This window comes from Clarias gariepinus, chromosome 21 (assembly GCF_024256425.1).
Source record: "Clarias gariepinus isolate MV-2021 ecotype Netherlands chromosome 21, CGAR_prim_01v2, whole genome shotgun sequence".
In the NCBI taxonomy this organism is placed as follows: Eukaryota; Metazoa; Chordata; class Actinopteri; order Siluriformes; family Clariidae; genus Clarias; species Clarias gariepinus.
This window is the reverse complement of record NC_071120.1, coordinates 10,937,504-10,964,763: the sequence shown is the minus strand read 5'-3', so window position 1 is coordinate 10,964,763 and position 27,260 is coordinate 10,937,504. Positions and strand designations below refer to the sequence as shown.

The window sequence follows — 27,260 nt, the reverse complement described above, 5'->3', positions numbered from 1 at the left end:
AAAATAATAAGAATAATAATAATAAAATATTTTAATATCCATTATAAAATTGTATAATAATAATAATAATAATAAGTGTTGTTATTATTATTATTATTATTACTGTTGTTGTTGTTGTTTCTTTTGGAGAGCCCCACCCCCATTAATCACTTCTGCGGCTCGAGTCGATAATCGCTGTGGCTCCGCCCCCTCCACGCCCCGCCCACCGAAGTGTGTAAGTGTACACGTCTGTGTCTGTGTGCGCGTGCGTGTTCGCTGTCCGCCCGCTCGCGGTGCTGAAATCCCGGCGCGCAGCAACAACAATAAGGAGAAGAAGAAGAGGAATGTGAGGGCGATGAAAGACACGAGCGCCGGTTTACATCATGGACGATGATCTGTTCCAGCTGAGACAACTGCCGTGAGTGAGACAGCGCGGTCCTCTCTCCCTCTCTCTCTCTCTCTCTCTCTCCCTCTCTCTCTCTCTCTCTCTCTCTATAACAGATTTGTGCTGATGAGATCCTGGGCCGTGTTACAGCCTCCTCGCCCTTCTCACTGCTCTTCATCTAACTGTCTCACAGGCGTGGACATGATACAGGACAACACGGTTTAATCTCCATGTCCATGTCTCAAGAAAAACATGGAGGCGTGTGTGTGTGTGTGTGTGTGTGTGTGTGTGTGAGAGAGCTTTGTAAACAGCGCAGGGTGGATGTCAGCCTCTGTGTGTGTGTGTGTGTGTGTGTGCCAAATATATATACTTATTTGTTTTTTTATTTCACCAGCATTTATTTATTACTCATTAAAAACCAGCAATGACGTATCAATGCATAATATCGGTCATTTTATTACATTGTGTTGTTATTGAAACCCAGCCAGTTAAATCCCAGTACCGTACGATACACCAGACGGATAAAAGTAATCCACCAGACCTGTTAATCATCAAATTGGGGTGTTTCAATCAGTCGCCTCATCCCTATTTAAAATCTATCTTAATGATTCAGCATACCAAGACATCTTGGACGATGCTATGCTTCCAACTTCGTGGCAACAGTTTGGGGAAGACCCTTTTCTTTTCCAACATGACTGTGTCCCAGTGCACAAAGCGAGGACTATAAAGACATGGTGTGATGAGTTAGAAGAACTTAAACCCCACCAAGCAGCTTTGCTTTGGGATGAACTGGAACATGGAGATTGCAAACCAGGTCTTCTCCTCCAACCTCATACCTGACCTCATAAACGCTCTATAAAATGAATGGATATGAATTCCTACAGAAACACTCCATAATCATGTGGACAGCCTTCTGGAAGCTGTTATAGCTAAAAAACGGGGACCTAATCCATATTGAAGTGTATGTATTTGGATACAATGTGGTTGCAGGTTTGGCCAAATACTTTAGTCCATCTGGTGTATATTATATAATATGTATTAGGGGTTATCACTGTTGTCCGTGGTTGACTGTTCAAATCTCATCTGGTCAGGGTACATGTAGTTTGCATAATTTCCTGTCTATGTGTGTTTGTTTGTTTGTTTGTTACATTCCTGCCTTGTCCTGCCCTTGGGACAGACTCCAGGCTCCTACAGTACCACCCTTCACAGGATCAGCTGTATAAAAAATTAATGAACAGAGAAGCATGGATATCCAAAGAATGAATACTACTTTTTGGTGCACTATGTAGATGTCAACTATTTGACGTAGCATTGGCATCCTTGTCCGATTATTCACTTAATTAATGGTATATCTTATCTGGTTATATCAACAAGTACAGCTGTTCCTGTGGTCCAGTGAGATAAGTGTCAAGCATTATAGTTAGTGTGATCACTGGCATTGTTCCTTTATTATCACAAATAGTGTGTAGCGATACCGTAAACATACGGTAGTGTATGTTTCTTTTAGTGTACAGTACTGTGAAAAAGTATTAGGCACCCAATTTTAGGATATGAACTTTGGTGTAGTTTTGTTTAAAATAGTATGACTTTATTATTGAGTCAGCAAAAAAACATTTCTGATTTCCAAACATCAGTATTCCACCACAGAATTGGAAGTTGCAGTATACTCAGTAAAACTTTCTTTATAATTTCCTTACAAATTGTACGTGTACGTAAGTGTCATCACACCAAATACACACTTTGTTTTATTACTTACTGTTTATTTGGCTTTCTAGCTATTTATTTATCCATTGACAGCATCCTTGTTCTATATATATATAATGCATATATTGTATATGCATGTGCCTAAGAGAATATTCTATATATACATACTATATTAGATGTTAAGTCCCATTACTTTTAAATCTGTTTTAGAGATAAAAACACATGCACTTTTTTGGTACAAAAAAAAACGAAAAAAAAAAAAAACATGCATTCTTAATGATGCAACACTTTTTTTTCTTGTCATCTTCTTGATAACATCCATCCAGAGTAGCCATGCAGTGCAAAGATCTTACACAGCCGGTACTCTTTGTTGAAAAATATCAATCAGGAGAGGCTTAAAAAGAAGCCTGGATATTTTCAGTACCATGGAACACTGTAAAGTCTTAAATCAACAAGTGACATTACTAAGATGATGATGTCCCTTTAAAATTGACGAGTAGACCAGGACACAAATGGTGTCAGAGTGTCTGCCAGGAGGCTTAGTGTCATGCTAAAAGAACTGCAGCAGAACAGTCTATGAATTGTTTTTGTGTGTGTGTGTGTGTGGGTGACAGGATAAGGTGCCAAGACACAAGTCCATGAAGTCAATTTTGAACACACATACACACACCAAAAATGTATGGGAAAAGAAAAATAGTATGATGTATGATTATCACAATATTATCATAATATTATTATATATTAATATGTAGCATATTCTAAATATTTATAATTTTTTTTCGCTGCCTCTGTATATATATATATATATATATATATACAGTGAGGTCAATGAGAATTTGATCACCCTGTGATTTTGCAAGTTCTCTTACTTATAAATCATGGAGAGGTCTACAATTTTCAGCATAGGTGCATTTCCACTGTGAGAGACAGAATCTAAAAAGAAAAATCCGGAAATCACATTGTATGATTTTTTAACAATTTATTTGTGAATTACTGTGTCAAATAAGTATTTGATCACTTGCTTATCAGCCAGATTTCTGACCCTCAAAGACCTGTTATTTTGCTTTTAAATAGTCCATATGCTTCTTATGGAGCCACTCCTTGGTTTTCCTGGCTGTGTGCTTTGGGTCATTGTCATGTTGTAAGATCCAGCCCCGACACATCTTTAATGCTCTGACTGAGGGAAGGAGGTTTTTGTCCAATATGTCACAATACATGGCTCTGTTCATCCTTTCCTTAATACAGTGCAGTCGTCCTGTCCCCTGTGCAGAAAAACACCCCCAGAGCATGATGCTTCCAGCCCCATGCTTCACTGTAGGTATGGTATTATTGGGATGATACTCATCATTCTTCTTTCTCTAAACACGGCGAATGGAGTTAAGACCAAAAAGTTTTACTTTGGTCTCATCTGACCACAGGACTTTCTCCCATGACTCCTCTGGATCATCCAGATGGTCCCTGGCAAACCTCAGACGGGCCTGGACATGGGCTGACTTGAGCAGGGAAACCTTCCGTGCGATGCAAGATTTTAAACCATGACGTCTTAGTGTATTACTGATAGTAGCCTTGGAAACGATGGTCCCAGCTCTCTTCACGGCATTGACCAGCTCCTCCAGTGTAGTTCTGGGCTGATTCTTCACCATTCTTAGCATCATTGATACCCCATGTATCTATTCAGACTTTGGCTGATTGTGGGGTGAACAGGTGTCTTTATGACAGCTAACGACCTCAAACAGGTGCTACTAATTTAGAATCATGAGCAGAGTGTAGCTGGACCTTTTATAAGCAAAATAACAGGTCTTTAATGGTCAGAAATCTGGCTGATAAGCAAGTGATCAAATACTTATTTCACCCAGTAATTTACAAATAAATTGTTATAAAATCATACAATGGGATTTCTGGATTCGGAGTCCTGATCGAATAGCAGATAATGACACGTTAGTTAAAAATGCTTTTTCAAGGGAAAAACAGATAATGTATTGCAAAGTACAAACTGATCAAGTCTTTGATTAAGTCTTTGTTTTATGGAACCAGTTTATTGTACAATTAATTTATGGTTTGTGTAACACATTTCACACACCCATCATATCATGGCTGTCCAACTTCTCTACTCCATTTATTAACTACTAGTGGTGCTAGGTATTACATTAAACCTTTAGGGAATTACGTGGTTGGGAGACTTCAACCAAAATGTCTTTTATCATTTAACTAAGGACAAATCTAGTGTACTAGGTGTTTGTTAAGGCCCTGATCTGACCCTGAACATTATTTGAATGCCCTGACAGCTTCCTCCATTACACAGTGAGGAAACATTGCTGATGCTCTTACCTTTCTCTTACTGCTCTCAGACGGTGACACTGGCACGGTGCCAGGGTTAGGAGGGGTCAAATGTCCAACACGTCCAACACAATGGGAACATTTCTGGAGATGTTTGCTTAAAGCTAATGTTTTCGGCGAGTCTCAAACCTTTGTAAAGCTCTTAGTGCTAATAACAGGTACATCAGCAAACACTGAAGCTTGTAGTCTCTAATAGTCTCAAACGCAATAAGTAGGCAATAAAGCAGGCATTTAACACAAGCGTGCTACGGGACAGTTCAGGATAATCCAGGAATTTGTGCTCGCTGATTGTCGCAACAAAACTGAAAATTTAGTGGTTTATCCATTTTAAAAAAACACAGAATTCAAATGCATTATCTAGCTTTCTTAAGTAGTTTAGAAGTAGTCTTAAGTAGAGCCTTTGATGAATAAATTATTCATTTACTATCCCATACTCAAAAAGTCATACACACTATATATCACTGGACCCCATTAGCTTTGAGTATGGGACACATTTGCTGGTGCAAGTTCTTGGACCGATGAGGGGAGAGTTTACAAACCTCTGTAAAGTCTCAAAAATCTGGTCATTTGGTACATTCAGGTCATCAGCTGACTTCATTTTTTTTGCCACATTATGTTGCTGAGCCAGCGGCGCAGTGGTGTAGTGGTTAGGACTGTCGCCTTGCACCTCCAGTGTTGAGGGTTTGATTCCCGATTACCTCCTGTCCAAAGTCTACTGGGATAGGCTCCAACCCCCTGCCACTCTGTATACAGGATAAAGCACTACAGACGATGAGTGTGTAAGTGAGTGAGTGAATGAGTGAGTGTTGTTGAGCCCAGACCAACTGAAGCAACCCCAGACCATAACTCTGCCTCCAGGGGCTCGTACTGTGGGCCCTAAGCATCCCTTCATGCGCTTCCCTTCATACCCCAACGCTGTGTAATAGAGTCTATGAGGGTCAAACATCTGGAAGATCTGATCTGATCTAATCCCATCTGGACAGAGTGCAGGGCTCTTGATGAATTTTTTTTTTTTAAAGATACTAGATTGCTTTTGTTTTAGCTTTAATTAATAGAAGCTGCTATTGCTTTTACCAGTTACATATTGTAGGATACACAGCCTTCTCTCTCTCGGTCATCATTACTCACTGTTATACTCAGGTTATTCAGGTTATGCGTGCGTGCATGCATGTGTGTGTGTGTGTATGCTTTCGTGCCCTGCAATGGATTGGTACCTCACCCAAGGTGTACCTCAACTCGTCCCTCAATAGACTCTAGGCTCCCTGAGAATGACTGAGTGAGACATATACACTATGCTGCCAAATGTAAGTGGACAGACACCTGACCTGCGCACACTTGTTAAACCTCCCATTAAAAAACTCAGGTTTCTATTTTGACTAGATGTTTTTGAATTAGCAGTAACATTACTGGAGTTGAGTGAGAAGGTCTGGTGTGCAGATAGAGCTCTGGTTCATCCCAAAACATCTTGTGTAGTTGAGGTCAGGGCTTCGAGCAGGACACTTGAGTTTGTCCACATGCTTGAGGGGACTGTTTCAAGGGATGGTTCATTTTAAAGATAATTTCTTCCAACTTTGTGGCAAAAGCTGGCATCCCTGTGTGTTTATGATGGCAAAACATCAGTATGAGACATATCAAAATGTAAGAGATCTTTGGGGGGCTTCATCATGCAGCACTGATTGGATGATCAAATTATGAGAAAAAAGTAAAGCAATATGCCGCTTTTTGGACTGCCTTAAAGAGAGCAATAGATACTCGTGTTTTTACACACTGTTGTGCTGTGGTGTACCACAAGGATCCTCCTCCTCCTCCTGAACTCCTGTTCTTCGGAACAACACACACACACACACACACACACACACACACACAGATTAAAGGAACAGTTGCTTTCTTATGCTGTCTGGGCATTTCTTCAGACTGATCACATTTTATTCTGATGTGTGTGGTCTCTTTCAGGATTACTCCACCACCATATACTCAGGGTGTCAGCGCTTAATGAAAGGATGATATTTTATTTATATAGCGTTTTTAACAATGGTCATTGTCTCGAAGCAGCTTCAAGAAATGAAAAAAAAAATGTATGGAAGTGTGTATGAGTGAGAACGGGGGCAAGGAAAAACTCCCTGAGATGGCAATAGGAAGAAACCTTGAGAGGAACCAGACTCAGCAGGGAACCCATCCTCATCTGGGTGATAACAGATAACAGGGATTGATCTGCATCATATAGTGTGTTTAAGATATAGAGTCCAGTTTCGTTATTCATAATCATGCCACATCTATATAGATATAGAAACCCTGCACTTGATCTTTGCCAGCTGTTTTGTTCAAGCCACATAAAATCATCATATTTCTATCAAACATCCCTATTGTGGATTAGGAAAGTAATCCAGCTCATGTTTTTTTTCAGTCCTGTTTATTTCCCCAGCCTGTGAACCTTCCCAATCTCATGATCTGGAAAATATTTAACATCACCCTCAATATTAAATCAGAGCCACAATGCAGCCCTGAAAAAAAGCTAAAAAGTGTTAACAGTAATGATATTGCGCTGTATTGAGTTTCTCTCGGTCTGTGCCGTATTCAGATCATATGTGAAGCAGCGTTACTGGGTTCATGAAGGCGCTTTTGCTATTAGAGAGACTAAACAAAGGCTTCTGCTTAATTACACCGGCTGTCTCTGCACGAGGGCTTTATTCGCCCATGATAAGGCTGAGAGCTGTGATTACTGTAATTAGGAGCACTGGCGGTTCTCAGTACTCTCTCTTTGTGTAACAGCACTCAGATCAGTGCTCAGCAGTGGCCTTACACTTCACACTGCTGACTTACAGTAAATAAAACTCAGGCTGCTTTTCTCAGCCTCGGAAAGAGCGCTTTATATACACCGTACATACAGTACGAGTCTCTCCGCCTCCAGATTTAGGGTCAGATCTTTTTTTTTTTCGTCTCACTGACCGTCTGCATAGTTCTTTTTTTTTTCAGTTTATATTTATTTTAAGCATGTTCCGTACATCTCGAAAATGTGAACTCTATGGAAAAGTTGTTTTTTTGTTTCCTGTAAATTTCACTTAAAAAGTGAAACTTATTCTAGATTCATGGCACGTAAAGTGAAATACACTATATTGTCAAAAGTATTCGCTCGCCTGCCTTCACTGCGCACCAGTGCACAAAGTAAGGTCCCTGAAGACATGGATGAGCGAGTTTGATGTGGAAGAACTCGAGGTCCTGACCTCAACCTGATGGGATGAATTAGAGCGGAGACTGCGAGCCAGGCCAACATCATAATAAACCCTATGGATTGAAAATTGGACGTTACTCAAGTTCATATGCATGTGAAGGCAGGCGATTTTTGCAGATGGCAGTATACAGTCTTTCACGTCTTTTTTATTTAATTTTTTTCGTGCTTAAAACTAATGAAAATCAGAAATCCTCATTTCTGCGCTCTATACCCTGTTCTAGGTCGGGGCTACTGTAGCATGAATTACTGCATCAGTGTGGCATGAAGGTGATCAGTCTGTTATGGGCGTTACTGGAAAAGGATATCTGCGACTCCATAAAGCTTAAAGCGCTCTAAAATGTCCAGGTAGATGACTATATACTTAAGAGAAAACAGAAAACACAGTGGACCACTTCCAGCTAACGACCCGATATGGAACGGCACATCATCACAGACTGTGGAAACTTCACTCTGGACTTCAAACTACTTTGATGCCTCTCCAATTTTCATCCAGACTCTGGGACCTTGATCTCCAGATAGAATGCTAAATTTACTTTCATCTGAAAGAAGGACTTTATACCAGTGAACAGTCCAGTTCTTTTTCTTTTCCTTAGTCCAGGTAAGATGTGGCCTCTGTTTCAGGAGGAGCTCAACACTAGGAGCGCGAGAGTTGTAGCTCATTGCCTAAAGACATCTGTGTGTGGTGGCTCTTGATGCACTGACTCCAGCCTCACGCCACTCCTTGTTAGATGCACTGAATATACAGTATATTCCATTTCTGAATTTTCCCTTGTTTACTTGATTATGTTCATTTCAGTTTGATCATTTTTGCATGTGATTCTGAGCTCAAGCTCTTCTCCTGCTGGAAAATTCCTTTCTTTCTTTCTTTCTTTCTTTTATTTTTAATGCAGTCTTGAGGAATAATTCTCAAGCTTCCTGGAGGAATTTTTTGTTTCTTATATTCACTCCAGACCCTGTACCCGAGCAATTTCAGAAGAATGTGTTTGGTTGTTAAGCTGCACAGTGAGCAATGAATCATTCAAGCATAAAAAAACATTTAACGTACTGTAAGGCATGAACCAGTGAGAAACAGGTGTCGTGATGAAAGATGGAGTTAAAAAGAGCTGGTAAATTGAATGGCACAGGAATGTTCTCTTAATAAACCGGCTGCTATTTTTGCTCATAAAACCAGCAAGTCATTGCCTTTTGAGAGACCAAAAATAAACCAAAACAACCTTATACTGTACTTTTCGATGAACTTGAAGGTTCAGCGCTATTCTCCCAGGATTTGGACAGTCGTGTGTTGGACAGTCGTGTGTTGGACAGTCGTGTGTTGGACAATCGTGTGTTGGACAGTCGTGTGTTGGACAGCCGTGTGTTGGACAGCCGTGTGTTGGACAATCGTGTGTTGGACAGCCGTGTGTTGGACAGCCGTGTGTTGGACAGTCCTGTGTTGGACAGCCGTGTGTTGGACAGTCGTGTGTTGGACAGCCGTGTGTTGGACAGTCGTGTGTTGGACAGCCATGTGTTGGACAGTCGTGTGTTGGACAGTCGTGTGTTGGACAGCCGTGAGTTGGACAGTCGTGCTGGACTGTTAATAATCAGCCGATGACTTCCTCGTGTTTATTCTCAACAGCGTGGGTTCTACTGAATGCCAGCATTAAATTGTTGATTGTCACAAGAATAAAAATGAGTCAGAGGGAAAGTGCACTTAGCAGGGAGGAGCCATCTCACCGGCTGTGGCAGAGCAGGCAGTACAGCTGTTACACAATGTCTCCCAACGCCCAGTCTTCCTCCTCGCTCTTCATTAAACTAGAGTTACCCTCTCTGATAGCTGGTTTGCTAAAGAATATAAATCCTCATTGCTGCAGTCATGTTATTGGAGCATCACACTTCATCATCTCCCTGTTGTTCAGAAAGATTCTGTCCACATACGATTCTGTCCTACAACATGCAGGACAGGCTGCCATTGAACTTGTCTCCCTGACCCTGACTAAAGCCTGTTCAGCCTTCAGCTTTATAAGTCTATAACTGTTGCCGGGACACCGGTTAAGCATGCGTCCTTTGTTCCCTGCTTCGTTCGGTGTGTGAAATTTCAGCACGACTACAGTAGCTGTGTTTAAGACCAGAGCACACTGTTCCTTTAATAAAGATAAAGTTCGAAGTAATGCTACGGGTAATGCTGCAGCCAAAGCACATTGCAACTTATTGGACGTGTCCTTGCGGCCATGTAAACCTCTGATTTTAGTCCTGCTGTTCAGCAGGTATGCATTTCACTGCTCCAGATGTTGTCTCATGTCTCTGGCTTCTGGGATAATTGTGCCTACTGAGGTGCCATATTTAGACTAACGGACGCATGGGCAAGCAAGGACATGTAGATGTCCAGAACAATGTGGAATTCTGGGTTAACAGAAGTGTTTGTCTTATCATCCAGAGATTGTGAGTTTGATTCCCTGGTGATGCTACAACCCGCCAGGAGCCAGGAGTCGAGGGAGCAGATGTTCTCTCAGGGTGAAGAGGTGGCATGGCAGCACTCTCACGTCCATCAAAATGACACTAGTCAATCATGGGCGTCTGTGAGCTCATGCCAGTGGATTGTGTTTTCCTCCGAGTGTGTTACACTAGGGTGTGTTGAATAAGCAGCGGTTCGAAAAGTTATGGTCGGCTGGCGTAAAGTTTCTCAGAGGGTTTGTGATGAGTCTTTACCCTTGGTGGGAGAGTGCTCTTAGAGAGAGAGACGGGTGGGAATGGGACATGGCTGAATCAGGGAGACAAATCATGGAAAAATCCAAAACAACAACAACAACAAAAACCCCCATGTTGGAAGTTCCTTGCATTAAATGACAAGAACACTTTCTCTATTTCTTTCCTTTTTCATGCCTTTTTGTCTCTTGTCCACACTGTGTCTCATGTCTCTCTTGTTCCCACTCCGTCATTTTCTGTTTGTCTTTTTCTCCCTATGTCTCCTTCTTGTCATCTTTTTCTTTGCTCTTCTGTTTACTCTATTTGTTACTCTATTGTTCTTTTGTTCAATTTGTTTTCTTCTTTGTCTGCCTACCTTGTCTTCTTCTTCTTCTTCTTTTTCTTTAAATATCTTCTCCTTTTGTACTTGGTACTCTATTGCGTTGTCCTCCTCCCCCTGTATTTTCTCGGTTTAGTGTTTCTATTCAGAAAAATACTATATATGTGTAATACAGTGGATGTTCAGGTTCACATACAATGTCTTCATGAGTGCGTGTGGAATAACTGAGCTTGGGAGTCAGTAGGCGGTGAAAATGTGTTTTTGTATTAATGGAGAATGTTGTTGTTCAGAAGATTCTTTATCTTTCTTTTTCAGGCCACGTCACACAACCTGTCATGGATTATTTTCTTAGAATTGGTTCTCTCTTCATCAATTTTTGATTTTAAAATGAAGTTTTTTTTTTATTTCTTTATAATAACAGTATACTCAGACCGGATGTTCTCCTGTTGTCTTGGTAACACATCACGACCAATTAGAAAGGACTTGTGTTGTTTCAGGATTATGTTTTGTCTGGTCAGCTCGATTCTGCCTGCAGGAGCAATGACTCATCCACCACTCGACACTGCAGTAATTCTCCACTACATAGTGACAGAATGCCAGAGTTTCTGTACCAAACATCACTACACCACACAGTGCAGTCTGTGCAGACGGACCTGACTTGAGAATTATTATGATTATGTCTTCAGTCATTGTATAATATCTTTCTGTCTCCCTCATCTGTCCTGCAGTGTGGTGAAGTTCCGGCGTACAGGCGATAGCACTTATTCAGAGTATGAGTGTGGAACGAGGGATCAGATGGTGCAGGTCGAAGGCGGAAACATCGATGCAGGTTCTGTGGATCTGTCTGATGGAGCTCCGGTACCGCAAGAGTTTGCCAACCCTACTGACGGTACGTGTCTCACCCCACTGTCATTTGATGTAATCTAGGAACGAGGGCCGTTCAAGTCAAACCGGGACTGGTGATGAAATTTCTCATGAATGAACGCCTAACACCGATTGACATCTGAGAATGATCTGATCCTGGCTAAGGTGGCTCAGAGCTCATCGCAGTCGTTCCTGTGAACGTTCAGTGAGTGAAATGCCTGATCCAGATAACTTGCCAGGAATAAAGGAATAAAGACAAATAGGATTAAGTGGGTTCGGAGCAAACCGTAAATAAGAGTAACTGCATGAGCACAGAGAGATCTTTATAATTACACCTTCAGTTTTTAACTACTTGTCTACAGTGTCCCAGTGAGGTGATTAACTGAAGCATGTGTGACACTTGGACAGTTCCTCTTCCCATCCATATGGGACCATCCACAACAGCACAGAGTGTCACGAGTAATAGATTACATGTGCATCTCAATAAATGATAAATCTTAACAAATAAATCAAAACCTTGATTTATTTCAGTAAATTCAATTCAAAGTTAAATTATATAGATTCTTTACACACAGACTGATATATACTATCTGGTTTTTTTTTCTATTTTGATGATTATGTCTTTTTAACACTGAAAAATATGAGCATGTACAGCACTCACAATGGGTTTTCATTAAACTAAAAGAAATAAACACTCGAAATATACCAGTCTGTGTATAATATAAGAAGTTTCATTTTTGGAATTGAATTTTACTGAAATAAATCAACTTTTCAATGAAACTCTAATTCTTTGAAGTGCACCTGTATCACTGAGGCTGACAAAAAGTCTCCGTGAACAGCTAAACACACCGGGGACACCAGGGGACACCAGGGGACATGGGTAGGACCTGCACTGATTAACATGTCCAACATTTTCCAAAAAGAAACAGAGGTGTAAACAAGGCACAAATAGCGAACAAGACACAGGTGGTGTGATAATAATAATCAGGAGGATATGACCAAAACAGATCTGGTGCGGCAAATTAGAACCACAGGCTTAATCGGAGCTAACGTTTACATCTAGCCACTGATGCTAAAGATTGCAAATGAAAACTATAATAAAATGTAATCAACATTGTTGTCTTGTTTTTTAAGGTTTGACTAGAGCTAGAAGGGTGATGAACTGTAGCTATCAAGCAAGATACGTTCATAGCTTTTTGCATTCTGAAGCCTGAAACAACAGTTTTGAATAGTCCTCCAGCTGCCTTGGTTTCTGACGACATTCAGTACAGTATAAGACAGTATAAGAAAAGCCAAGAGCCGTAGTAGCAGCACCATCTAAAAGTTTTCTGCTTAAACTCCAGACTTATTAAAAATAGTTTTTAAAATAATTTAACAAACCACAGCAGTGCTTTCTACACAATTTTTCATTCCTCTCTTCATCTGGCTGTAGATACCTTCATGGTGGAGGATGCTGTGGAGGCCATCGGCTTTGGACAATTCCAGTGGAAACTTTCAATCCTCACGGGTCTATCCTGGGTAAGGCTGGCATCCTTGGCACTTGTGTTATAATTACTGATGGAGATCTCTAAAGTTCTATCTGAGCTATTTTTTGACTGGACCAGTGAGCATTGGGCAGTTGAACAGCATTCTGGGTAATAATATGTCATAGGTAATAAATGTCTGCAAATCTCCCTCTGGATTAATAAAGATTTATCATAATTTTTTTCTAATCTTAATATAAGAAACTCTTACTTAAAAATGAAAATGGACCAATTAAGTAAATAAATAAACAGAAATGAAGAATTTATACTAAGAAATTTCTTGATCCCATATGTTTGACGTCCCTGAATATCATTTTATTGTTATAAATATTAATCAAAGTTGTTCAAGGTGTTCCTGGTGAAGTTTTTTTTTTTTTCAATGTTTGCAAAACCTGTTATCATCACAGCCTTCTTACTGGTAAAAACAGTTGCAGTTTAAAATATTTACTTTATTGATTAAAATTGTGTTTTATGTGATTTTTGTAATGTTTTAATAATAGTGTTCACTCTGATCTGTTCACTTTTTTCCTGAACAAATTATTTGCAAAAACCTTTCAGTAGGAAGCGAACGCAGTGTCACCTAGAGCTCCCTTTTCACCCTGCGCCCCAACACAGCATCAGTTTTCCATCCAAAAAAAAGTTTCATATCTGAGTTTTTAGGATTTTTTTATTGCACAACTACACAAAATAAAAATAAGCCATAAAAGTAACACGTTCCACAGCTTTTTTATGATAACTTAAGTTGACTCAACATGTAACTCAAATATTTAAGTCGGCTCTAATAGGCAACAAGAGTTTGTTTGTGAATCCAAGGACAGCGTGTCTCTCCAAGTCCAACAGAAATGGCTTGATGGCTCTATAGGTGTAGTCCAGTCCTTTTGGAATTCAATGTTCAGAGCACAGACCTGTCCAAACATCACTCCTGAAGCTGCTGCATTGTCACGCAGACCATCGAGGACTACATTCACCTCTCCAACAGCTTGTTCAGGCTTCTCAGCCGTCACCCCTCTGACCCCATCATCCACAGCAGAGATCTGGTTAAAGAGAACAAGAGAAGTCTTATGAAGACAAAGATAAATGAATTTCACAGAATATCTAGTTATGATGGAAAATAAAATATACTAGTAAGGCTATATACCACCAGAGAGTGTAAAAGAGCTTCTGGAATTCTAATGATGGGTTAAAGTTACGTACTTTTTTACATACGTATTAAATACTAATCAGTTACATTACAGCTTTACTCTCTGATAAAAGTAACTAGTTCGAGTACTTTTCCATTGCAGAAAACTCCTTTGTGATTCCTCATGCATGTTGTTTTAGTCAAGACCTTTATAATTATTCTACCATCATCATCCAGCGAAGTTTGGGCCATAATCTGTTAACTACTAATACCCCTATCTCACCTACGCGGTTTGGCGCAAGTTTTGGCGCAGTGATCTTGTAGACCTTGTAGAACTTCGCAGAACGTCGGGCGATCAGTCACGGCGGCTCATGGCTAACACCGCTTCTCACCGCGAGTCAACCACATACTGTAGGTGAGATAGTGGTATAACAGCAGGAATAACAGAAGGGAGAGGGGTTATCGGGGGCGGGGCTTGTAGGACAACTTTTACACACACAGACACTAACGGAATCACTGCTGTCTGGCTCACGGATTAACGTGTTACACCCAACACTGAAGATGAGCATTAGCGACTCTGGCAGTTTTTTATGTCCCTTAACTTAGCGAGTCCTAAAGCGCCACGACTCCTTAACTGTTATACGCTTCAGGTTTTTATGGAACTTATAAATCATGTGATTGCATCCTAGGGAAGGTAAATTGCTGGCTCAACTTGATTCTTTTAGTTAACATTATAATATGTATTCAATACGCATCACAATTGTTAGACGACTCTTCTGGGTTTTGTATTGATATTTTCGTGGTGGAAATATTCACAGTGTGTTATAAAGTGCGGTCTGCGGTCAGGGATTTTTTAATTTTGTTATAGTGGTGGAAATGCCAGTTTAATAGGAACACTTGCGAGCTGTTAAGCTTACATTCTTGTTTCATCAGAACGTGAGCAACATCTTCTCAATGAGCTTGGTGACGTTGTCCACGGCTCAAATTGATGTCAGACTGCTGGAATTTTTTTTTTTTTACCATTTTATTTTGATCTGTAATATGTGATTGTATGTGTGTGTGTGTGTGTGTGTGTGTGTGTGTGTGTGTGTGTAGATGGCAGATGCCATGGAGATGATGATCCTCAGTATCTTGGCCCCTCAGCTGCACTGTGAGTGGAGGCTCCCCAACTGGGAGGTGGCACTGCTCACTTCGGTAATGATGATGATAATGGTGATCATGATGATGATGATTGTGGTTGTGTGTGTGTGTGTGTGTGTGTGTGTGGTTGTGTGTGTTTTCCGCCCTATTTTTCTTCTATTTTAATTTTTCCCTAGTGGCAGCTTTTGCCATTTTCCCATCTCCTACCTCTTCATCTTCTGTGTTTTTACTTAGCCGTCCCCCTCTCCCTACTTTTTCTTCTGTCTGTATCTACATTTTTAATTCCCCCTTCCCTTCTTTAACTTTCTATCAGTTCTCTCTCTTCTTGATCTTCTTTTCATTCATTTCCATTCCGTTTCTGCTTGCTGTACCCTTTCCCATCCTGATTGTAAATTATCATCTCTATTTTGGTCATGTTTGTGATTTGTCTGTCTCCACTCTCTCCCTCTCTGGTGTAGGTGGTGTTTATTGGCATGATGCTCAGCTCTTCATTATGGGGAAACATATCTGATAAATATGGACGGAAAACAGTGAGTATCAATCAGAGAATCCTCGGATCATAACACTGTCTCGTACAGTGGACGCTATGCATGATGGGTACATCGCTTCATGCTCTTCACTTCTTAACCTGACCTGCTCATCGCTCTAGAATAGAGTCAATCTGAACTCATCAGACCACATGACCTTTTCCATCGCTGAAGATATTCTCATTAATGGGGGGATTTCTGATGATCACACGACTGTTTATCCCCAACCCTGTGAGATCCAACGGCACTGTGCATGAGGAAATGCTCTGACGTCCACTATTAAACATAGATGGGATTTCTACTGTCATTTTTTTTTTATAATGCAACTTAATTTTTAAAATTTAAAGAATTTAAGAGATCTTGTGTTAGAATGGACATTGATGATTTTCTTTATCAGGATTTAATAATGCAACAATCTTCTTAAATATTAGTAATTTCAGTCATTATTATTATTATTATTATAGATATAAAATATTTAAAATATAAATAAATTAAGTATAAATATATTTTTTACAAATGTATAAATTACAATTATAAATTGCAGGAATTTTTAATCCGGTACAACATTCTGGGATACGCTCAATTTATTTTGCCTTAAAATATATATATATATATATATATATATATATATATATATATATATATTTTTTTTTTTTTTTTTTTTTTTAATGTCTATACTTTTTTTTTACATTTACACTTTATCAACTTTATGCGTTAGTTCTAATTGAATATGGAGTCGAATCTGGAAGGACAGTCCCCCAGTTGGTCACCACCTGCCCGTCAGCGTCCCTGTTACACAGTCAAAGTCATTTAGTTCTGCTGGGTTTAAAGTGTCAGAACATTTAAACAGCACTGTCCGGTCTCGCCCGTAATCGTGAGGAGAATTCTAACTCTTTTCAGTGAATCAGATCATCAGCCGTTCTTGACTGCCAAATGGCTCGTTGCCTGTTTACATACAAACAAACAAGAGCAACAAAAAATCTGGACATAACAGGGCCTTGCATAAGTACTGACTTTTTAAAAAGTAGAGTTTATATCATATATCTACGAATAATAGAGCATGTAAAAAAGGTCATAATTAGCTCAGTGGGTTTGACCTGTATGGAACTACAATATCTCAATACTGTAGTAATAGAGTAAGCAGTTTTATAAAACCAAAATGTGAAAGAGATGTTTAAATACTTGATGATGTTCCCTGTGCCATGTAGAGCCTACAGTATACTTTAGGTGTGTATAATTATTCACTGATCTTGGATTTGTCTTGGATTTGTCCTCGTCATGATGAACATCATGTTTCCCCTTTATTGTGAAGGCCCATAATAAACTAACCTTTCTGTGCCAGACCTAAATTGGCCATGTTTTGATCCGATATCCTTTTTATTTCCTATTATCCTCTCACAATAACGTATTGATGTCTTTACAGTAGTACTTCCATATAAATACAGTTTTCATATGCTTGTGTTTCAGGGTCTGAAGATGAGTGTTTTGTGGACTCTGTTCTACGGCATCCTCAGTGCATTCGCTCCTATCTACGGTTGGATTTTGTTTCTCAGAGCTCTGGTCGGTTTCGGTATTGGAGGAGCGCCTCAGTCGTAAGTTCCCCTCACAGTCACAGTGTGAGATCAGAACACAGAAGTTACATTAGTGCTGTAAGACACTGACAGGCGTTATATGTCTCAGAGGACTATACTAATGTGCATCTGATTATGCGCTCCTGTTCTCACCCTGTCACCACATATACGGTCAGTCAGGACTCATCAGACCATGTGATCTTACATCAAGCCTTTTTCTGATGAATCTCAATAACAATTGGTTTTCTGGTGACCACACGGCTGTTTAGTCCCAATCCTGTGTGTGTATGTGTGTGTGTGTTTTTAACCATGCAAGTGTTTAAATGATCTCAATTTGTGATTGTTTTTTCTACCACATTTCTTCCACAACTTAAGTTGTGTTGAAGGATTCTTAACCCAACTCCCAAGATTTCAAATCTCCTTAGTTGTTTTCTTTGCTTTTTTTTGCAGCCCAATAATTCAACCCTTCAGAAACTGGGCAAGGGAGTGTATGAAACCAGTATGAAATTCCCATCTAAACATAATTTACTTTTTTTTCAGGTTACATTCTTATCTTGTAATAGAACTTTTCCCCTCCACGGATCGTTGGCGTTAATGCTGCTTTCATTAAATATGAATCCGCTTTATAATTGCAGGTGTCGCGGGTAACGAAGCGAGGCAGTCTGAAGCGAGCGTAGACCTTTACAGTAACTAGACTCTGTGCTGACTAATGAGGCACAATAAATGTAGAACCGAGGAACAGGAACTATGAGCTGTGAGAAGTACATACGGACTATCGAACACAACAACGAGCAGTTTGTATAACAATTGCTCCTGTAGGTAGAGCACCACACAGAGAGACATAAAAATGGAAACTTAAATAGACAGAAAATACACACACACAGTTGAGTGTGATCAGGGATGTGTGATTCGCTGTGGCTGATTAGAGGTGGAGTCCCGTGTGTCTGTGGTGCTACAATGACAGCAGTGAAGACTGAGCATCTTACATGCATCAGAATTTCCCAAACCTTGTAGACTTACAAGATGGAATGTTTGTAGATCAGACTGGTCCAGCACGTCATCCCACACATGCTCGATCAGACTGGAGGTCTGGAGAATCTAAAGGCCGAGTCAACACCTTGAACTCTTATCATGTCCTTCCAACCATTCTAAAATGATGACATTTCGACCCTATTTACTGCACCTTTGATCTTTTGCATTGGTCCATTGCAGTGTAATATTTGCACCAATGACTTCTCATCGTTTTCTTCTTCTTTCTCCTTCAGAGTGACGTTATATGCCGAGTTTCTGCCCATGCGCTCCAGAGCTACGTGTATTCTTCTCATTGAGGTATCATTATTTTATATATTGCCTTTATACTCAAGCTGTCTCATTAAGACATTATGCATGTCGTGTACATTATATAAGTTCAGAAATTAAATTCAGTTTTACCTGCACAAAAAAAATCTTATGAGCATTTTTGCAATTTTAAATGAAATACACTCTCCAGTTAAACCTGGGATTGCGAGCATAATTTGTTCCGGAAGCATGCTTGTAGATCAAAGCACTCGCATATCAAAGCGAATTTTGAGTCTTTATTCGGTAAACTGGTGTGTGTGTGTATGCACATACAAACATGAAATAAATAATGTTTTACACGCACATTCGTGGTCACGTGTTACATTAAACAGTACACACTTGCATGGATGTTAACTATACAGGTGTCGCACGCACACTAAGACCCAGCAGGGAAGGCGATTACCCACAATTACACAGCGCGCGAGAGAGTGGAACCATTGACTCAGTTGTGATCACGTGACGCTCAGCTTCAAAACATGCATGTGTGATAATACTCGGTGATACGCGTATATCAAGACTCGCTCATTTATCAAGTCACAATTTATACTTTTTTTGCTCGTCTTGTGAAACGAGGTTCCACTGTATTAGAATTTTAAATTGTAATGCATGTACACTTCGAATATGCAAAACTGAGCATACACACAAGCATGTGTGTGTGTGTGTGTGTGTGTGTGTGCAGGTGTTCTGGGCTCTGGGCACGGTGTTTGAGGTGCTGCTGGCGATCCTGGTCATGCCGACGCTGGGTTGGCGCTGGCTGCTCGCTCTGTCCACAATCCCACTCTTCATCTTCGCCATCCTCTGTTTTGTAAGTTCTGCTATGATCCTGCCAACATTATCAGGACTGAGCATGCACCTTATTTATTTTTGTGTGTGTTTGTGTGTGTTTATGTTTAGTGGCTGCCTGAGAGTGCCCGCTATGATGTGCTGTCTGGAAACCAGGAGAAAGCTTTGAACACGCTCAAACGCATCGCTACAGAGAACAAAGTCCCCATGCCACTTGGCAAACTCATAGTGGCACGGCAGGTAGCAAAAGATATTGAATCTATTCTATTGTATTTTTTCGTGTTTTATTCTATACTGTGATTTCATACTTATCTGTGCATCCTTACACTTTGTATGTCAGATGTGAAATGTTTTTAACTTTCTCTTCGTTTCCTCATCAGGAGGACAGGGGGAAGATTAAGGACCTGTTCCTGCCTCATTTCCGCTGGACTACAGTTCTCCTCTGGTTCATATGGTGTGAAAGACATTACAAACACACATCAGTAATCAGTTAGATAGTGTATAGGAAGCTCACACCACCTCTCTACTGTATAGTCACTACTAGAACTTTGAGATTATTTAAAAGACTTATTTCATAATTTTATTCTGTATCTCTCAAAAAAGAGAGGCGTAACCAAAAGGTCTACAGCTTTAAACAATGTTCTGTATGTCTCAGGTTCTCGAATGCGTTCTCCTACTACGGCCTCGTCCTACTGACGACAGAGCTTTTCCAGGAGGGCGGCGCCTGCGGACGTGAGTCCTGCCTGATTTCTCCTCACTTGAAATTCACCGTTAAAAATCCAGATTAAGTATACATGTATATAAATTTGAAGTTCCAAATGCAGCTCTCTGCCTCCCGCTAGAGACCAACGGCAGTAAAAAAGAGCCAAGGTGTAACCTGGAGTGCAAGTACCTGAACTCGGATGATTACAAAGACCTGCTGTGGACTACGCTTTCAGAATTCCCAGGTGCTCTTTACACTGATGACACACACACACACACACACACACTACTCAAAAAATCTCTCCCAGAGTACAGTTGATAGCATGGTTTATACCAACCGGCGCCACAATGGCTTAGTGGTTGGCACTGTCTTACCTTTACCTTACACCTCCAGGGTCCGGGTTCGATTCCCACCTCAGGTCTGTGTGGATGGAGTTTGCATGTTCCAGTATAAAGACATGTAGATTAGGCTATTTGCCGTTCCTAAATTGCCCGTAGTGTGTCTCATTGTGTGTGCCCTTTGATGGATTGGCACACTATCCATGCCCTAGGGTAAGACTCTCTGGGTTAGGCTCCAGGCCCCCTGTATACAGGATAAAGTGATATGAACGATGAGTGAGTGAGTGAGTTTATATCAAAAACACTGTGGAAATCTTCATTTAAATGAAGGAGATTTATTCACGGTTAATGTGCTGCAGGTCTTCTGGTGACGCTGTGGGCAATCGATCGGCTGGGGAGGAGGAAGACCATGGCGCTGTGTTTCCTCGTCTTTTCAATCTGCATCGTGCCGCTCTATGCCTGCGTGGGCAGGTAGATACCACGCATTGTTTCCTGTTCCCCTTTCCGTTCCATCCTACTCATCTACTCAATGTTTGGATTGGCGTGAATTGTAATTATGGTGATTCTACAGTATGTAAGAAATACAAACTAAATTCCAAAAACATCTACTGTAGAATTTGAATGCAGCCAGAGATGATCTGAGTGTATTTACATTTACAGCAAGAATAATACAGCTGAGTGTTACAGTAGCTGGATCACCACAATGCTTCATGGAACAAGAAGCCTTCACTGTAATCATGTGACTAGGACTTGACATCCAGTGTTATAACTACTGTATGCAAGTCGAACAGTTCTGATTGTGTGTGTGTGTGTGTATGTGTGTGTGTGTGTGTGTGTGTGTGCTGCAGGACGTCTTTAACAGTGCTGATCTTTATTGCGAGGGCGTTTATTGCTGGAGGTTTCCAAGCAGCTTACGTTTACACACCTGAGGTACGTTTGTCTCACACACACACACACACACACACACACACACACACACACGCTCGTTACGTGCTTATGTTTCCTTCACCCTTTCACTCTGTTTTATCCTGATGTTGAACTTTGAGCTGCACTTAAACACCCCCAGGGTTGAATATTGGCTAATACGAGCTCAGTCTGGACTTTATAACTCTCAATTTATTGCAGTAGCGCTACACACAAAGGTAGATTTAGCTAGACTGAGTCGCATCAGCTGCAATTTACTGTGTATGCAGAAATGTATTGTTCTTGTATACACTGATCAGCCATAACAGAAAAAAACAGGCTGTGGTGCCTGGTGCAAAGGTGTTAGCACCAAGTCTTGTAAGTTACAAGATGGAATGTTCGTACTGTAGATCAGACTGGTCCAGCACGTCATCCCACACATGCTCGATCAGACTGGAGGTCTGGAGAATCTGAAGGCCGAGTCAACACCTTGAACTCTTATCATGTCCTTCCAACCATTCTGAAATGATTTTACAGTGCAGCAGACACATGATCCTGCAGAAAGAGGACGTCAGTCAATTCTTGGTCTGCAACCTTGTTCAGGTAGGCGGTACTGTACGTGTCCAAGTGTCATCCATATGAATCCCAGAATCCAGGTTTTCATCATCACACTGCTACCGCTGGCTTGCATCCTCCAGAGTGCCATCTCTTCTCCAGGTAAGGAACGGACATGACCTGGGCCATCTACATGATGGATAAGGAAATGTGATTCGTCAGAGCAGGCCATCTTATTCCATCGTCCAGATCTGATTCTCATGATATGTGCTTTTGGTGGTTGGGAACACGTATGCATGGACTACTCGGCTCCACGCGCAACACACTGAGATGCCATGTCTGCTCCAAAACCTCTCTACCAGCACTAGCATTGAGCTTTTTAGCTATTTGAGCTACAGTAGCTCTTGTGTTGGATCAGACCACATGGGTCAGCCTTCGCTCCCTATGTGCATCAGTCAGGCTTGTCCAGCCATGACCCAGTCACAAGTTCACAGGATTTCTTTCCTTGGAGCACCTTTAGTCACCCGGCATGATTTAACACTTATCAGAGTCTATCAAATCCTTATGCTTAACCATTTTTCCTTCCTCCAACACGTCGACTTCAGGGACAAAATGTTTCGTTACTGCCACGTCTAGGTGCAAACAACTTTATTCTGATCGGCTAATTGGTGTACGTGAGCTACATTGTATGCTGTATATATTGTAGATGACAAGTTTGTGGAATTCTGCAAAATGTAATGGTTCAGGCAAACAAGACTTGCGTTATGTTGTCTTAATCACAAAACATACTTACAGTACGATACATATTGTGGGACCAAATGATGTATAATGTAATGTTTTTGTATTGCAAATGATTAAATTTCAGTATTTTTACCCAATCCGCAATATTTATATATTCACCACTTTTAGTATCATAGACAGCATGTTGGCATAGAATCATGCTAATGATAACGTTAGAATTTTTTCTGTGTGTGTGTAGGTATATCCGACAGCAACGCGAGCTCTGGGTCTGGGCACGAGCAGTGGCATGGCCCGGGTCGGGGCTCTCATCACACCTTTTGTGGCTCAGGTGCCCGAATACAATATTTCATACGGAACCATCAGAATTTCTTATGCTGTCTGATTCACACATCCTGAATGTTTAGGGATGGAATTAAAGCATGTAATCAATAATACAAACAGCTACAGTGCTTTGACTTTATTATGCTCTAAAACTCATGTTCTACATAACTGATCAATGGGCTTTCAATGTAATTAATTTATTTTTTAAATCATAGTAGAAAACTGTCATCCATTAAGGTTGCTTTTGATTGACAGATGAGGTAGAGCTGTGGAACTTCTCGATATCAGCAGATGACAGACACAGTTATTAATTTTACATGCATGCTGCATGTATACATTTCCTCATAGTCATTTGTCCATCCTATTATAAAAACCTGCAAGAGTGACTAATATAAAACTGTCTGTATAAGAGACCTTATGTGGTGTGTGTGTGTACAGGTGATGCTGGAGTGGTCAGTGTATCTGACTCTGTCGGTATACTGCTGCTGCTGCCTGCTTGCCGCCGTGGCATCGTGTGCTTTACCCATAGAGACGACGGGCCGAGGCCTGCAGGAGTCCAGTCACAGGGAGTGGGGACAGGAGATGAAGGGCCGCGACTCCATCCCTCGCTCCAACTCCTCATCCACCTCCCAGCAGTGAGAAAGCAGGAGAGAGGTCAGGACGGAATAGAGAGGGAAAAGTGATGGAGGGGAAAATCAGGACAGGGGACGAAAGAGTGAGATTCAGTGGAGAAACAAGGAACTTTAGGGAAAAAGAAAGATGGAAAGGGAATGGAGCAGAAAGAGACTGTTAGAGGGGGAGAAAGAGAAGTTTGTGTATAATGAATGAAGGAAATGTGGTCAGGCATCAAAGCCTGAATGATCGTTCACATGATTCATGTAGTCACATGACGCTACTCGTTTCAGTGATTCAGCAGGTCAAGCACTTTGTGGACGACACACCGTATCCTCACACGCCGGACCAGTGTGTATCCCAGCTGACACGCACACATCAGGATGAAACGTACCGTTTGATGACTGAAATCACACTAATCCATCTGTGTTCACGATCATTTCAAACACAAGCTTGTTCTCTGTGGGTGACGATCACCGTCCAGTCAACACTTCATGCAGATATTAATCGTAAGGCAAACCAGAGCTAATTATTAGCATGACGCAGATCAGGTTGTGCTAATTTGCTTTGATGTTGACCTTATTAATGAGATTAAACCCTAAAAAACTGTTAAAAAAGCTACTGTAAGTAAGACAGATGTTTGGTGTCTGCAGATCGCTTCTTTAGTTATGAGTTTATTGTCGCTAATGAGAGACGTACAGTAAGAGCAGCTTCCAGCATTTAGCACTGTGCAAACTGTACGACACTGTTGTACATTAAGTAGTTCAGTTTATTTTACTTGGTGTCTGATGTCATGGTCGCATGCCTGCTTGTTTTTACTTCTTGATCAGTAACTCAGTTATTTTTTCTATAGCCACAGCAGAAGCTAATTCTAGAGGTCATTAAAAAATAATATCTTTTATTACTCTGGTTAAAATATGTAGTAAAACTACTGCCTCGGCAGCCTGACGTTAACAGCCATCTTGGGCCTCCGAGTGGTGCAGGAGATCGCAAGCTCGATTCCCGGGTGATGCTGTAACCTCTCGCAGCCGGAGGTCTAGAGAGAACTGATTGGCCGAGCTCTCTCTCAGAGGGGAGGGATGAGAGGTACTTAGTGTTCCCACATTAATCACAGCTCTACAGTCAATCAGTGGTTTTAATGTTATGGCTGATCAGTGTACAAGCTTCTTTCATTTGTAGCGTAAAGAAGAAATTTTAGACACCAAACATCTCGGCTGATTATAATTGCTGTAGTTCAGCAGGTAAAATTCTAGCTTTTTTTTCTCTCCTTTGAAAGGAAATCTAGAGAGATGCTCTGTGTCAGTAGTGTGTATAACTGAGGAAACCGCTTGTACTGCAAGTGTGCACAAAATGAATTATGTGCTGGAGGTTTCAAATGGCATCAGCAATCTGAGGGAACTAGTGAGATGGAAGTGCAAAGCAGGACATTATTGTCTCTCTCTCTCTGTGTGTGTTTGGTTTAAAGAGTACAGGACGGTATTAGAACAGAAAAAGAGGAATTTCTGAGAGTTTATTTTACTACAAAACACAGCTTTAGAGCAGTAATCTGTAAAAAGTGACACATTTCGATGACACCCTGGTCAGTCTTTCATTGGTGTTGTGACCGACAGCAGGGTGGCCTCCACACACACACACACACACACACACACACACCTCATTCACCACTGATAATTACGTGGACTGAAAATACGTTGTACGCAGCAAAGGTGTTATTTTTAACCACCACGTCACATGAGCGTCATTTTACCACTCAGCCGAAACTTCACGCGTGTATTAGATACAGTATAAACACACTCACTGCTTATTAAGGTTAAGCAAACACAAAACCATTTCTCAAATGGACCTTAAGAAACATGTCCTACTGTAATAGCGGCGAGAATAAGAGAAAGTTATCGTCGTTGTTCATAAAAACACAGCTGATGATCGGCAGGTCAGTTTTAATTTTTATTTTATTGAGACAATTGAAATGAGTGAAATTGGCTGGGAATGTTTAAGACCTCATTTTGGCAACTGAAAACACACACACCAAAAAACAATCAAGATTAAACTGAATGTTTGTAATTTATGAAGTCATAAACGGCAGATAATACATTTGGCTCGTCTTGGCTGATTGACTACAAAGTGCAAAAATAAATTACATTTTTAATTTTTTTTTGGTGATTACTTTTAAATGTTCATCTCGGAATACTTTTAGCACCGTTATCTTTATATATCTTGTCAGTTTATTGTTCTGTATTTTGCAAGGAGTCTCTGGGTTCAGCTTTTGGATTAACGCTTTTCACTTCTGATCTGTGCATTAATGATTGATTAATGATTCGATCTCATCACCTTGTGGAAATGATGGCTGACGGGTTTGTGCCCAGCTTCGGTGAAGTCCTGTGTGTGTTCGCTCAGAGTGAGGTCTCTGTCCTACATACAGTACCTGCCTTTGCGATTTAGTGATGAGATTATTGTGTGTGTGTGTGTGTGTGTGTGTACAGACATTCAATGCCACACTGGATCCACATGTGTATCTACAATAAACTATATTTCAAATGAAAAAGCTTTCTGAATTTCTCTCTGTAATTATATTTAGGGCATCATTGGATTTTTTTTGGTTAGTCCTGCATTTTTTAGGTTGACTTTAACACTGATTGGATGATTGGTTCAAATGGAGTTCAATTACATAGGATCAGGTCTTTAAAATGATGTTTTTCTGATACTACACTCATTTATCATGATGTTCTCACTAGCTTGGTTACGTTTGATTAACAGACTGATAAAAATCATTAATTATGAATTAACTAATAAGATCAGGCAAGTAAATATTAGTGCATTAGAGGTGATTTAGAGTCGAGATTTAGCTTTGGCTTTCGGCCGCAGAACCTCGCCGAGAAGACGCGCGGCTTCTTCAGCGCAGCCACGATGTATCGTTAGCCCGTAGCCGCCGTGACCGTAGTTGTGGATTACCTGGTAAAGCAGATAAAATAATCAGCAAAAACCTTCTACATTGTGTTTTCTATTTAAGTAACATGATCAAAACTGATATTAACTGATTTGCCCTGCTCCCTGAGGATGTGAAGTCAAAAATGACCCGCACTACGGTTATATTAAAACTTACGTTGGCTGTTCCATTCAAGGCTCCTGTCTCCCCATGTTGTGTTACTTCAGTTCATTTGTCATGAGCAAGAATTTAGACTCCATTTGTAATTTTCATCAAATAAGAGCAGTGTACAATGATTAATTTTGTGTGGTCTGAGGGTGTACCTGGTGCGGAAACAACTCAAGGAAGAGCATAAAACAGAAGCGTTTACTCAATACTCTAAGGAAAGTGAAAGTTTCTTACAGAGAATCATTACTGGTGATGAGACATGGATTCATCACTACGAGTCTGGAACGGAGACATCCTCAATCACCGATTGAGAAAAAGTTAAAAGTCACCAATCAGCTGGACAATTGATGCTTACAGTCTTCTGGGATTCTTAAGGGGCAGTATTGGAACATTATCAGGAAAAAGGGTTAACAATCAACAGCACTCGTTACAGTAAGACGCTTAATGAAGAGCTGAAGGCTAAAGTTCGGATTAAACACAGAAGACTGCTGTCCG

The 27,260-nt window shown here is 40.6% G+C and overlaps 2 protein-coding genes across 2 annotated transcripts in view; one reads left to right on the top strand and one right to left on the bottom strand.

Moving 5' to 3' along the window:
- The first annotated feature begins 247 nt into the window (after positions 1-247).
- Positions 248-25,840, top strand: svopa (SV2 related protein a). Its single transcript, XM_053481124.1, has 16 exons — positions 248-397; positions 11,364-11,524; positions 12,932-13,017; positions 15,238-15,336; positions 15,741-15,812; positions 17,277-17,401; positions 18,646-18,709; positions 19,398-19,523; positions 19,613-19,741; positions 19,882-19,955; positions 20,157-20,233; positions 20,344-20,448; positions 20,902-21,013; positions 21,391-21,472; positions 22,980-23,069; positions 23,501-25,840. Exons 1-16 carry the CDS (start codon positions 363-365, stop codon positions 23,699-23,701), a joined length of 1,638 nt encoding a protein of 545 aa, XP_053337099.1. The 5' UTR covers positions 248-362; the 3' UTR covers positions 23,702-25,840.
- The window catches only part of LOC128509398 (D-amino-acid oxidase-like), a 16,525-nt gene continuing 15,091 nt past the window's right edge, over positions 25,827-27,260 (bottom strand). The window contains exon 11 of the mRNA XM_053481125.1: positions 25,827-26,623. Coding sequence (XP_053337100.1) covers positions 26,501-26,623 — 123 coding nt within the window. The 3' untranslated portion in view covers positions 25,827-26,500. The remainder of the gene's footprint in view (positions 26,624-27,260) is intronic.